This window comes from Lygodium microphyllum, chromosome 27 (genome assembly GCF_053477565.2).
Source record: "Lygodium microphyllum isolate KBCC chromosome 27, Lygodium_microphyllum_v1.1.10, whole genome shotgun sequence".
In the NCBI taxonomy this organism is placed as follows: Eukaryota; Viridiplantae; Streptophyta; class Polypodiopsida; order Schizaeales; family Lygodiaceae; genus Lygodium; species Lygodium microphyllum.
This window is the reverse complement of record NC_141161.1, coordinates 48483204-48496807: the sequence shown is the minus strand read 5'-3', so window position 1 is coordinate 48496807 and position 13604 is coordinate 48483204. Positions and strand designations below refer to the sequence as shown.

The 13604-nt window shown below is 43.5% G+C and overlaps 1 protein-coding gene across 2 annotated transcripts in view; it reads right to left on the bottom strand.

Annotated features, from left to right (window-relative positions):
- The window catches only part of LOC148012292 (uncharacterized), a 106697-nt gene extending 100110 nt beyond the window's left edge, over positions 1-6587 (bottom strand). The window contains exon 1 of one of the 2 annotated variants that reach the window (XM_087669265.1): positions 6268-6587. In XM_087669265.1, coding sequence (XP_087525391.1) covers positions 6268-6457 — 190 coding nt within the window. In that variant the 5' untranslated portion in view covers positions 6458-6587. The remainder of the gene's footprint in view (positions 1-6267) is intronic. The other variant, XM_087669264.1, reaches the window with a different exon arrangement.
- Positions 6588-13604: the final 7017 nt, after the last annotated feature.

The window sequence follows — 13604 nt, the reverse complement described above, 5'->3', positions numbered from 1 at the left end:
GTTCCAAGATGAAGCAAAGGGAATTGTCTTGGTAGCAGCGCACTTTAAGTTAGTTAATGAAATTCAATTGAATACTATTAGCATAAAACATCATTACGATAAGTTTATGAGAGAGGGATACAAATCATTTAGGCGAATAGATTGGGCTAACGTGTCAAAGTGGATAGTATTAACTAAGGGTATTAAAGTAACATTCGATACTAGGGATGCAAGAGACGTGGCTAAGATTTTGGGCATAGTAGAAAAGCCTAGTGAAGAGTTACTTTATGGTGTGAAAGACAAGGAACTACCTGATATCCTATGTAAGTTAAGCCTCCATAAGCAAGGGCTCTTGCAATAGAGACAAATAGAGGGATGTGATTGAAGGGACAATCATTACATGCCAGAGTGAATGAGTAAAAGTCAAAGGTTAGCATGGAACGAGCGAGCCAGAAAAAGATTGGAAAGAAAGGCTGAGAGAATAATGGAGTAGCTAAAAAAGTTGAACAAAGAGTTACAGAATACTTTGCAAGGTGGGCTGAATTTATCACTAGAAACTGGGAAAATTACTAGGAAGCCGTCTTCTGTTGGAACTCAAGTATCTAGTCAGGGAAGCCATTTTCTATGCAACAAGTTCAACCCAAGTATCTAGTCAAGAAAATTCCACACCCCCAAGGTCTAATACTTGGTGTGGGAAATGCCATGGTTTTGGACACTTAGCAACAGAATATCCTACGCCAAGTAGAGTGGTGCCTGATCAACCAAGAAATTTGTTTTGCGAGTATTGTTTGAGAAATAATCATGTGGAGGATCAATGTTGGGTTAAACAAACCCATTTACGACAACAAGCAACCAAAATGCAAACAAATTATAATTGTATGGATAGTCAAAATGTGACTTATCCAATAGGTCCTCCTAATAGGCCATTTATGCCGAGAGGTATGCCTACTCAGGGAGCATCCCCAATGCCAAGGAATCAGGGACAAGGAGGGTATTCTGGAAATGAGAGGCAACCGTCACCCTATAGAAATCCTAATTTTTGAAGGAACAATAGCAATGCAGGAACAAGCGTGGTTTGTTGGAGATGTGAACAACCTGGACATGTAGCTAGCTTCTGCCCAAATGAGCAGAAACGAAAGGACTACATTCCCTTATGCGCCAAGTGCAGTCGTGAGGGTCATTACGAAAAGGATTGCTCAGGAGAAGGTACTTCTTCGAAGAATCAAGATAAGGGTAAAGGCATTACTAATTCGGCTGCAAATTTGGTAGAAATTGTGGAACAATTAGAGGAAAAACCAATTAAGAAAAAGCATGTTACCTTTAACTCAAAAGTTATGATTGGAGCAATCACTCGTTCAAAATCAAACCCAACAATTTTCTTAGATCAAGAAAATGATTCGGGTTTGACGGAGCCTAATAATGCTATGACGGAAACTTTAAAGCAAGAAAGATCTTTACCAAGACATGCAAAAGATCATGATGTAGAGAAAGATGCGACCAATTTGCCACCCAATTCGGAGGATCAGCCAATTTTATCCATTCCTTTAAATTCCCCAAAGATTAAGGAGGGAGTGGCTCCGTTTCCTCAAAGATTGAGAGCTTCAAAGGCAGCTAAAGAAGACGATAAGGAATCAAGGAAATCCTTTGATGTGTGGGATGAGTTGGAGAGTTTACATTTGTCGATTAATCTAAGAAAATTACTAGAAACTGCCCCTACTTGTAGAAGGGAGATCTATCGTAGACTAGTACAAAGAAGGGCAAAAATGGATAATTCTATGACTATTTCATCTAACGCGAAAAATCTTGTTTGTGCAACTTGCAGGTGCTTTATCTCTGCTATCCACACCCAATTCATGGAGGATATCACAATTCAAGTTGCTTCTCACTGCTATCCATCATCATGTGTCTGTTGTTCAGTCCCCCTACTGCTCTTGACCAACTGTTTGCAGCCTGTCTTACAGCTTTCTGATGATCTACTGCTGCTGTACAGCCTATCGAAACCATCATCCAACTGGCACATGGCATATACTACCTGCATTTACCTGTTCCAACAACAATTTGGTAAGTATTGCCTGCATTTTGCTGCAGTCTGTCACCCAGCTGCCACATCACCAGATTCAGCTATGTTTGCTGTTTTCCTACTTTGACTGCTCTATTAGACACTGATCTATCCTTCCTAAGCTGTGTTTTCTGTTGCCTAACACCTTTGGAGGCTGCCTGCTATGTTTCATGATCCATCAAAGCACAACACAATCTTCAACTCATACTCTCTGCCCTGGTCCCTGAGACACGAGAGTTCGAGATTCAAGCATTGACCATTACATTTATTCATACAATTACGTTTGTATTATGTAGCTGACCATTTCTTTACACCCCTTCCTCATATGGAATCAAAGACACTAAAGAAACCAAACCCATCTAGCAATTGCTCTTTCTTTGATGGCGGCCAAGTACCAAGCTTTTTGCTCTACAACTCAAGAGGTAATGTTGCTTCACTACATGCTTGCATACATTGGATTCCCTCGAGCAAGACCTACTCTTCTTAATGATGAAATCACAGAGCTCTAACTCTTACAGAGAACCCAATGTTTCATGATCACATGAAGCACATAGAGATCCAATACCACTACATTCGAAAGTATATTTTGGAGTTCATGTTGGAGATGGTCTACTATCCCATGATGGACGATACAATGTACATCTTCACAAAGCCTCTTCCACAATCTTCTATGCTTCACCATATGCATCTCCTAGGCTTGCAACCACTCTCAAGATCTAAGAGTGGGTCTAGCATTCAATGTATTCATATTATTATCTCTTGGTTGTAAACTCCATCAAAGTCTAATGGAAATGGAGGAGCTCAAGCATTGCCATTATGCATGCATTTTCCATGTGCACACTTAGCATATATGTCTAGCCTAATTATCATCATCCTGTCTCAATTCTAAGGCGTATTTGTGGTGTGCCACGTTATAACCAACCTTTTGTATATCGATTGTTACCAAGACATATTGGCTCAATGATTCAAATTAATTTGATGCTCATATACTTTGAAAGGTGCTTTTTATTATTTGAGTATTTCAAAATACAATTAAATGTTTATCTTTCTATTTAAGGGTGGCCAATGGCCAAAACGCTCTATAATTATACTTGGATCATCATTGACAAGATGCCCAAGAGAGATTAAAAGTTTAATCGAGCGGTTAGATTGAAAAGAAAGCTCAAATGACTAAGACTTTTATACTCAAATAGTCACATTGACTAGAAGCCCATTTAATGAGTGATTTAAGAAAGTGAAACCAAATCAAAGAAACAAACCATGCACTAGTGAACCTATATAATGAAGCTCTCCAATTCTAAATTTGGAGACTCCTAAATTTAGGAGGTTACTATTTTTGGAAGTTGCTCAAATAAAAATTCTATCCGCATCAAAGGCTCCGAATTTCGCGATAAAAAATTTTATCTTTAACAACTATCTCAAATTCTTCATCATTTGAGCGCTTTTAGAGTAGAAGATTTAGAAGCTTCTTTCTCTAGAAAAGTGACATGTGACATCTAAAATAGGACATGTGTCATTTTGAAGAGACACTTATTTGAGAGATTTTTAGAGTAGAAGATTTCTCTAGAAAAGTAACATGTGGGATCTAAACTAGGGCATGAATCACTTTGAAGAGACAAGTATCTCTACGCTCAATGCTTATGGTTTGTTCCAATAAATTCCTATAAAGGAGCAAGGACTAGTTCCCTTCTCAACGTGGTGCTCTCTCTCTCTCTCTCTCTCTCTCTCTCTCTCTCTCTCTCTCTCTCTCCATGAAAAATATGCAACAACCTGGTCAACCCATTTTAGCCATCATGTGCAGCAACTGGTTGGATAGTATGCAAGTTGGCCACATTTGGCTGCAGATCAACCACATTTGAAGTAATTGTCTATTTAGAGACAGCCACAATTTTCAACCTCTCGTTGCTAGTTTTCTTGTCTCTATCTTCCTCTCTCATCAATTCATATCAAAGTCTTTCTTTCTTTCTCTACACTCTCTCTCTCTCTATCTCCAGACAACTTCCCATTTGATGGACTCCTAGCTTCAAGGGAAGGTCGCCAACATGGGCAAGTACAAAGTGAAAATTGGACCATTCAGAGTGGTCAATGGTTTCAATTTCAATAGACAAAGAGTTTAATATGTCAAGCTTAGGCCAAACTCCCAAGAAACTAGCAACGAGAGAGTTAGCATTGCAACTTATTAAAGGTTCCCCACCACCAAGTTGACATGGAGAATTGGAATGGGCTAAGCAGGAGCATTCGCCTACCCCTACTCATGTTTTAGATACTCTCAATCTTTCTCCACAAGGCACCTTGGATCACCTCGAGCATTTCAATATGTCTTTTGTATCCATCCCTTTTGGTTTAGTGAGTCTTCGCATCTCTCAAACCTAGGAGGAACAAGCAGTGACAAAGAAGAAACTAACCATTCAAAAATTCAATGGCAAGCAAGATGGGAAGCTTGTCTACACTTGGGTGAATAGGTGCACACTACTCTTGCCTCAAGCAAAGGGATTTAAAGTCCTTCACATTCAAAAGAGCCTTCAAGAAGGGGCAACTTTATGGTGGGAGTCTTACCTCAAATCACATGTAATGAGCACTTGGGCCAAATGCATTCAACCATCCTTCAGATTCTGTGTCATTGTCTTTAATTGATCATCCCCATCATTAATTGTCAAATACAACAATCTTTGGCAAGAGTGGGGAGCCAAATGATGAGTAGTCTCCTATAGCCAACTCTATGGCTCATCCAAAGAATTTGGACATTGTGCCTCCATATCAACCGAAATAGTTGTATACAAGCTATGCATGAACTTGGAAATGATCTCATCCTCAATAAAAAGAGAAGGGACACATCAATAGGAATTCAGTAAGCATGTAAAATAGGTGCCCACATCCTCCTCTTGCTTTTGTCTAAAGGATTCCTACTCCTTCCATTGCTACAGTTTGCAGTCCATTGGAGCAAAGTGTTTTTGTCAATGCAAGGTGGTAAGAATAGATATCCTTCAAATCCTTTAAAATTCTATTGTATCTCATATATCCGTGAGCATTAGAAATCATACTTTGTGGCATTTGTATAAAGCAATGTCGCATAATCACTATGTTTCACAGCCACTTTTAGAACATCCACCCACGAACAAGTGCACCTGCAACATGTCTTTAGGACAAGGTGACTACACGGTCACATTTTTTGGAATCCATCATGCTAACTCCTATCAAAATTATGTGCCCCAAATAAGAAATGGACACCATGAAGAACTCGAAATTCTTCCACTTCAAGAAAAAGTTGTTCACTTGGCAAAAGTTGAAGCACTTTCTGCAAATGGTCATAATGCTCCTCTCAAGACTTGCTATAAGATATCATCGAAGATATGATAATAGATTTTCCTAGGAACAGCCACCACACCCATGCCATGAGCATAGAAAAAACATGCTGGTGTATTACATTAACCCACAAGGACCACAAGCTCAGTCAGCCCCAAAAAGGTGCCTAAAATGCTGCCTTGTGAATGTCCTCGAAAGCACCCTCATGTAATGTGTTAACTCATCATCGATAGTTTCAAGGGGGCCAATAATTTCATGTGACACCAATGCCATGTCAATGACAACCTCTACAACTAGTTCTTCTACTTCCTTCAGTCCTCCTCTTGCACTTCAAACCCTGGTTGCAAAATCCAATGATATACAGTACGCCCTTCACCCTAAAAGATTCGGTCCACCACCATTATATTGGGTGTAGAATCATCTCAATTCAGATTTTCAAGGGTTCAATTCAAGCAAATGATAGTATTTCTAGGTTGTCTCTTCCTTCTACATTATCAAGAGATGTTTTAGGTTTGTCAAAAGATGACTTCAATAGATATAAAAGCAGTGAAGGACCGTTCAGTTTGCCACATGAAAATGGCTATGTAAAATGGCATTAATCATCATAATGGCTTTTCAACACCATTTAATTCAAGATTACCCTTCTCTTTTGGTAGGCACAATCATCCAAGATATGATGGCGTTTTCATGTTAGGATTGCGTAGGATATTCTGGGATTGATATACTGAACTGCTGCAAGGAGGCTCTCCAGGAGAGAACAGCGGCACTAGAGCGAGTGAACATGGACCACACAATTTATTTATTTATTTATTAATATAAAACACACGAGACGAAAAGCAAAGAATGCTAAGTCGAAGCAGGCAAATACCAATATTTTAACAAGGATGAAAGACCACCCAGCGTGTCGAAAAGAGGAGAAGACGTACTGGCAGTTCTGTTTGCGAGCTTGGAGGCGGGGGTGGTGGTGTAGCTGTCGAGGTGAGGGCTTATGATGGCAAGGTTGAGGCCCAATTTGCGATAGTAACCCAAGGCCTTAGCGACGTAGAAACCGACATGATTTGTGTTGGGGGTCCAATCGAGAGCCAGGCTTATGTCGAGCTGTGCTTCCTGTGCCATGCTCGCAAACACAGAGACCCAGAAAGAGAGAGAGAGAGAGAGTGTGTGTGTGTGTGTGTGTGTGGGCGCGCGCGCGCCCGCGTGCGTGGTGATGTGTCTGCTGACCGTGAGGTTGCCAAGCTTGTCCGTTGGCTCCCATTTATATATATATATAGGCTAATACGTGCTTTTAAGCACAAGGTGACGTTATCCCAAGAGACTCCTAAGATAAGGGTGAGAGAGCTCCTTAGTCAGGGATCAAAATAAATAAATGTGAATAAGGGTGGTTACACACCGCCATTGCCCGCCCAATTTGTGCCCAGTTTGTGGGCACAAGAAAAGTTGACTTGGGCGGTCATTTGTCCGCCACCTGCTTACACATTGGGCAGTGGACACTTTTCATTATCAATAAGTGTCCGTCCATCTTCCGTCCACAATAGTTTACACACCAGCCCCCACCTACCAGCGGACACTTCCTGAATTGTATGTGAATGAAGGGACGCTACGGATGTTGATCATCATTCTCATAATAATTATTTTTAGAATACTTGATTAAGCACTTTAAACCGACTAATAAACCTTTAAAAAAAGTCACCAATAAAACTAAAAGCATGAACCTGAGGTTTTTCCTACCAAAGAACTCCAAGATTATGACCTTATTGCGTCGTTGCTTTCCGTGCCAATATATTTCTTTCTATGGTGACTACTATTCATGCTTTTGGAAGTTCACTCACTTCCAAGAGAGGAGGGGAGTTGAACCCCTTCGCCATGTTGTTGAGGCATGGCTCTACCGAGCTCTCTGCGGAAAGGTGGAAAGAGGGAATTTTTTTTAGCACACCACCCCTCTTTCCACCTTTCCACCTGCGCTGCAGATGCAAGAGTGACAGAAAACTTAAAAAAATCATGCAAGGATGGGTGAAAATTACTTACTTGGATGTGATTATGCTTAACAGTATGGGCTGAAAATTACTTACTTGGATGTGATTGTGTTTACTCACCATTGTCTTCGTCGTCCATCTCCTCCGCAGAGTCAGAATCACCAAATATTGTTCTCACATTTGCGCTCTCCCTCTCTTGATACATGGCTCGAGCAATGTTATCTCTTCGAGATGCCCCCCCAAGATGGATTGCCTTTTGTGTTGGCTCCGCTGCTTGAGCTCTTTGTATTGCTTGTGTGGTACCTGTGTTAGTTAGCATAGCAACCTCTGCTAATCCAGTCCTCAAACTATTTTGCTGGTCCATGTCTTGATGAGCCACATTACTTTCTCTATCAAGTTCTGTTGTCGCTTCATGTATCCATGCATCATCAAAACCATCTCCATGCACAATGCATATATTATGTAGAACAATGCATGTTACCACCATCTTTGGGACATTTTGTAAAAGCATGTCACATCTCTTTAACAATATACGAAATCACGCTTTAAGGATGCCAAATGCCCTTTCAATTGGCATACGAGTACTTGATTGTATGTAATTCCAATAATAACGTTCCGGAGATAGCCCATCCTTACTACCCTTGAAAGGAGAAAGCATCCAAAAGCGTGCAGGATAAGCACAATCGCCTAGTAGACAGTATTGTCCCACAGCTTTGTTTGTGCATCGTTTTCCTAGGTCTGAACGTTGAAAAACATTCCAATCGTGCATAGAACCTGCCCAGCCAACGTCATAGTTCCAAACAACACAATTGGCTGCCACACTTATCTGTAGAATAATAGAGTGGAAGCCCTTCCTATTAAAATAATCTTTGTGGTTCTCCCTTGGGGCAATTATGGGTATATGACTACCATCTACTGCACCAATAACATATGGTATGCCTCGAAGGGCCTGAAATGCACCAGCATATTTTTGCATTTGTTGTAGGGAAGGCCACTTTACATACATACTATGCAACCCAGAAGCACCCAGTGCATCGCAAAAGTCCAAAACAGCCAGTTGTGTAAACGAAGTTGAGACTCCGTACAAATTGGCTATTAGTCCCAAACTTGATCCGCTTGCCAAGCGATGCAGAGCCACACAAACCCGCTTCTCCACAGGTACTGCCCTTCTATAGTTCGTATTCTTGCGTGGCATTTGTGGTGCTAATTTCGTGACGAGATATTCAAATGTACTCCTACTAACGCGTAACTTGCTTTTAAACATTCGGTTTGTATAACTCCCCATAAGCCCCTGCTCCATAAAAGTTTGTGGTTTTTTATATGCCCAACATGACCGTTGATCGTGCCTTCGCTGACCTATCCTGGCTCAACATGCAACGTAACCTCGAGCCATGCACTCCATCAAAGTATGCAATAGCATGCTGTCATCATCCCCGTCATCCAAATCACTCAACAAAAGTTGAAACATTGCTATGACAGCGACTACAGCACCGATGACACACATTATCAAAAGACTTTCGTCATCCATTCACCTGTCAAAAGATTAGACGAAACCTTATGAGACACTTGAAGAGAGATGTGAAGGTAGAATAAAAAACTTGTTTTTTAAAAAGTTCCAAATTCATCTACAGTTGAATTTATCATTCCTTTTTAAGACTTTTGATTACATCTAATAGACCAGATACCAAGGAGGCAAGTGTATCCATGATAACGAGCTTGCGCTCTTCAAATGTTTTTTTTTCCTTAAGGTTTGATTTTTGATTGGCTAACATTGATCGGGCGGTGCTAGCCATGTCACTGAGAGACTCCTCTATCTTTCTACCCTTTTTATTGCGTGCTCCTATTTTGAAACCTTAATGTAAACATGACTTTCTCAAACTTCTTCTAATGTCGTTCCCAAAACAAATGCATGATATCTTCTTCCTTTTTGGAGAAGAAACCACACCTAAAGTTAATGCTGCAAACTGGTCAGTCAAGGTCAATAGAATCACCTGTGAAAACATTACCAGGGCAATCAAAGAGAGAGAGAGAGAGAGAGAGAGAGAGCATACATGTGAATGTTGTGAAGTACTGATCTGATAAAGACCTCTGCCTCCGAGCCAGAGATATGAGAAAACCCTCGGTTGAAGCTTGCAACTCACCTGCGAAGCCTACAAATTACATGCAAGAAATTGGCCATGATCAAACCCTGAACTGGTTAAATTACATGCAAGCAATTGGCCATGATTAAACCCTGAACTGGTTTCTGGAAGAGAGAGAGACCTAGCTGGATGCATCATCATGAAATATGCATTCCCACCTTCACGATGTGAACATTTTCATGCGAAGAGAGGGATGATGAATCTAGAAAAACGCAGAGAGATGAACCTTCACGACGTGTACATTTATGCATGTGCTGAAACGAGCAACACAGGGAAGCTCCTGTGTATCAACGGCTCCCTGTGTGTCAACAGCCACAAGGTGCACCTACCTGGAGCCCACTCATGTGGGCAGAAAACAGAGCTCTGATGAGCATGGCGGCAGCAACGGAAACGGGCTGCTACAACGGGTTGCGCTGCAACGGAAATGTACAATGGGAACGGGCTGCTACAGCAATGGGAATGGTTCCTGGAGCCCACCTTGGGGCCAACAGAGGAGGAGCGGCCAATCACGATCAACGTCTCCAGGCGAGGACGAAACAGGACGGGGGAGCTCCCCCACCCTGCGGAACGCAGAAAGGGGGCGGGGGGGAGCATTGAAGATAGAGAGAAGGCGACGTGCCAAGCGCCCCTAGTGTGTAAGAGGGGGACGCCCTCTTTTAGAAATCCGGCCTTCTTATTGGTTGGATTAGGTATTCTTGGGCAGCCGCGGACCGGTGTGTAACGGCCCTAAGAACTAGGCACTCTGCATTTAGCTTTTCCGGGTGCTTCATGTCGGTGTCCTTAAACTATGACAATGAATGGATTTAAGCCTTGAGCGCTTCTGCGCTTCGAATCGAGCATAGAAGTAAGGGTTTTCCCCGAACCGGTGCTTGAGATAGGTAGGAAGTGAGGGGGTTGAAGATGGTATTCGATCTCCTTGGCAAGTAAGTTTTTTGTTTTTTTGGAGAGTTATGTTGTGAGATGGAGTAGTGTAGGTATTTACTTTGTGATTTGGATGCATTAGAGTAGGAGAAAACAAGGAAAAACAAAGCAAATAAGCATTAGGGTTACTGTTGTAAAACAGGGCAGAAACATGGCAAGAATCGTGCAAAAGTGGTAAAAAACTCGATTGTGATGCTTAAGGTTGGTAAGTGAGTTATTGGGGGTGCCAATACCACATTCGGAAAAGGGTATGAGGGCCAAAAGTGGCAAGGGAGGCCACATTGTGCATTGCAGGGTTTGAGGAGAGCAAGAGGGAAGAGGAAAGCTTGGTGAGGGAATTCACTTCGATCTTGGCATCAGAGGAATCTTCGGCTAGCCCAGGTAATTCTACACCTTGCCCTACAGTAGTAGGACCAACCTGGAGCTGCTCGACAAGGGGGAAGGCCTCCAGCGCCCTGCATGATGATTTTTGCGAGCGTCGACGAAAAAAATGCACGTCGTTCGGAGCGTCCGAGTCATGTCGACTTTGGTCTGACTCGAACCGCCCGACCCCCTCGGCCCTCTCGACCCTCTGACTCGACCGCGGCCCTCTTGGCCCTCGAACGTGCCAAATTGGGCACTCGAACCCTGCAACTCGGACTAGTTGGGCCGAGTGTGCAGTTTGACCAAATTTTCATAAAGCTTTACCTGACCCGGCCAACACTCAGTAGCACGAACTATCAGAAGCCCTTAGGACACTCGGAACTCGATTCTGGCACACGGAATAGGCAAAATCGTAGGGCACAGCCGCTTAGTAGCTAGAGGCAGGTAGTTGCAAGAACAGGGACTTAGACGCAATTCGCCGAGTGGGAAAGCCTGATTAGAACCAAAAACGAACGAGGCAACAAATTAGAAAAAGAGCTCCGAACCCCGAAATTGACCACACACACTACATAGAGCGAAAGGCGCATCACAGATCCACCACTGGGCTGAAACCTCGAGCAAGTGGTTCAAGATTTGGCGGAACATTCCTCCAAGCTGTGCATGGTGCTTACCATAATGACCCTACGGGTCGAGGAGGGGACCAGATGCGAGGCTGACTATGTAGCTCAGAGGATACACCTGACACTACCAGGTGTGAGGATAGTCACAACCTTTAGCAAGGGTGACCTCATCGAACCTCAAGGGAGGGGCAAGGAAGGTGTTGATACAACAGTCGAGCCTATTAACGAGAGCAAGGACTTGTAGGGAGATTTGATACAAGCACAGGTCAAGCAACAAGAACCACTGAGTGAGGCCATGCTTGAAACAAGAAGGTCAAGAGATAATGCCAAGGACAGGCCTGGGACTTACAAATATCGTAGGAGACCCCAAAGGAAACCCAAGCCTTATAGGTGAAGGCATCGATGGAGGGCCAGAACAACGCCGCGATGGATACCCAAAGCGCTGCTACATGCTCAAGGGCACTATGTAGGTAACCGATGGATTTGGGTACCAAAACACCCTACTAAACCACCTTTGCCAGAAGCCCAAGTTATGATAAAAACAAAAAGGCATAGGAGGAAACCTAAACGAGAATCTAAGTCTCAAACTAAAAATATTGGAGCGATTGAGCCCCTCACAATTGAAATCAAGAAATCGGACAGGACCTATCAAAAATTAGATCCTCAGCCTACTGTGCTTAGCAGACAGATATTGGAGGTAAGTGTCAAGCATGCGCAAGGTCCACTAGGGCCCAAGGAGCCTTTGACTCCCCAAGAGGATATTGAGCACCACAGGCACAACATCGCCCATGATGAGGCTGATTGCTCAACAAAGTTAATGACAGAATCGTCTAACAATCATGAGCAAACCATTCAGCCAGTGCCAAGTCCACCTAAGAGTCCTAAAACTCCTACATCCTCTTTTTCCAAACGGACACAGGAAGCACAACAATAGTTGTCAATGGCAGCTGCTCACTCCCAATCTCTATCTCCATCAAAGCTTCCAAATATCCAGGAGGGGGGACATGACATTAGCCGTACCTCTCGGCCCAAGAATATGCTTGTGCAACCCAATGTGACCAGATCAACTCATACTCGATCTACACAGATGAATGCTCAAAGGGCAACAAAAGATGCGACCACTTCTGATCGCCCTAAGGACCAGATGCCGCGATCCACCAATAGTAGCAAGTCCACCGAACTAGCTGCTAGTACTTCAAATCAGGGAGCACAGCCGTCACAACCCTTGGCTGTGACAATGCCCCTTGCGGAACGTGTCCTTAGGAGTCTACCTGTGAAGGAGGTGTCGCAACCAACTTCCTTAACAACTCCAGCACTTCCAAAAAGCTTAAAGCCTAGTCTGGAGGAGTTAAGCACATGGGAATTGGTTGAAGAGCTAGGCTCTCCCAAAAGGGAGATAATTGTACCCACGCAACCTGGCAAGGCTACTCCGCAGGCCACGACTAGGTCCCACAAGGACACACTAGACAAGGGAAATGCTGAGGCCCAACCAAGCACATCAAAGGTCAACCTAGCTTAGGGTCCTGAGACGTTAGATGCACCTGCACTGACCAAGAAAAGAGGAGGAATTAGCGAAAACAACAACAGTTGTAGGCAGTTGCGGACCCCAAGAGCATTGGGACAAAGAGGGATGGAGAGCTGATGAATAAAGCATCGAGTCCATCCACCAATGAGCCCACTGATGACTCTCCTAATAGCGGTGAAACCTCTGTAATATATACCCGCATGAACCCCTTTTTTTTTTGTAATGGAGACAATGATATATCAATTTTGATAATTGCCTATGGATAATGCAAATTTATTATTATTATTATTCCCCTCCCCAGCCGACTGTTGTGCTGGAAGGGGAGGGGAATAGCAATGATGCAGAAGCTCCTAGGTGGAGCTCGCAGAAGGATAAGACCATGCATGCTGACATGAAGGAGAGGGAGGATCCCTCACCTCCCCTATTTAACCAAGGGGAAAGGTCGCCACAAGGAGGGGAGGCTACCGCCATGAGTGAGAGGAATTTCACCTGTGTCGCTTGAAGGACGGAGAGGGGGACGGATTCGCTGCGCTGGCCGCCTGGGTAGAGGGACGCGACGCCGTCGAAGGAGGAAGGAGCCGCTCCCGTTATTCACCAACGTAATCTTCTGGAAGTCAGAAGCTTCCAAGGGGGGGGCCTCCTTAACCCCCCTTACTATACCTCCCCCCCCCCCCCCCCCGCGGTTTTAATCCTCTTAAGGTTCTTTCACCCCCCTTCTTG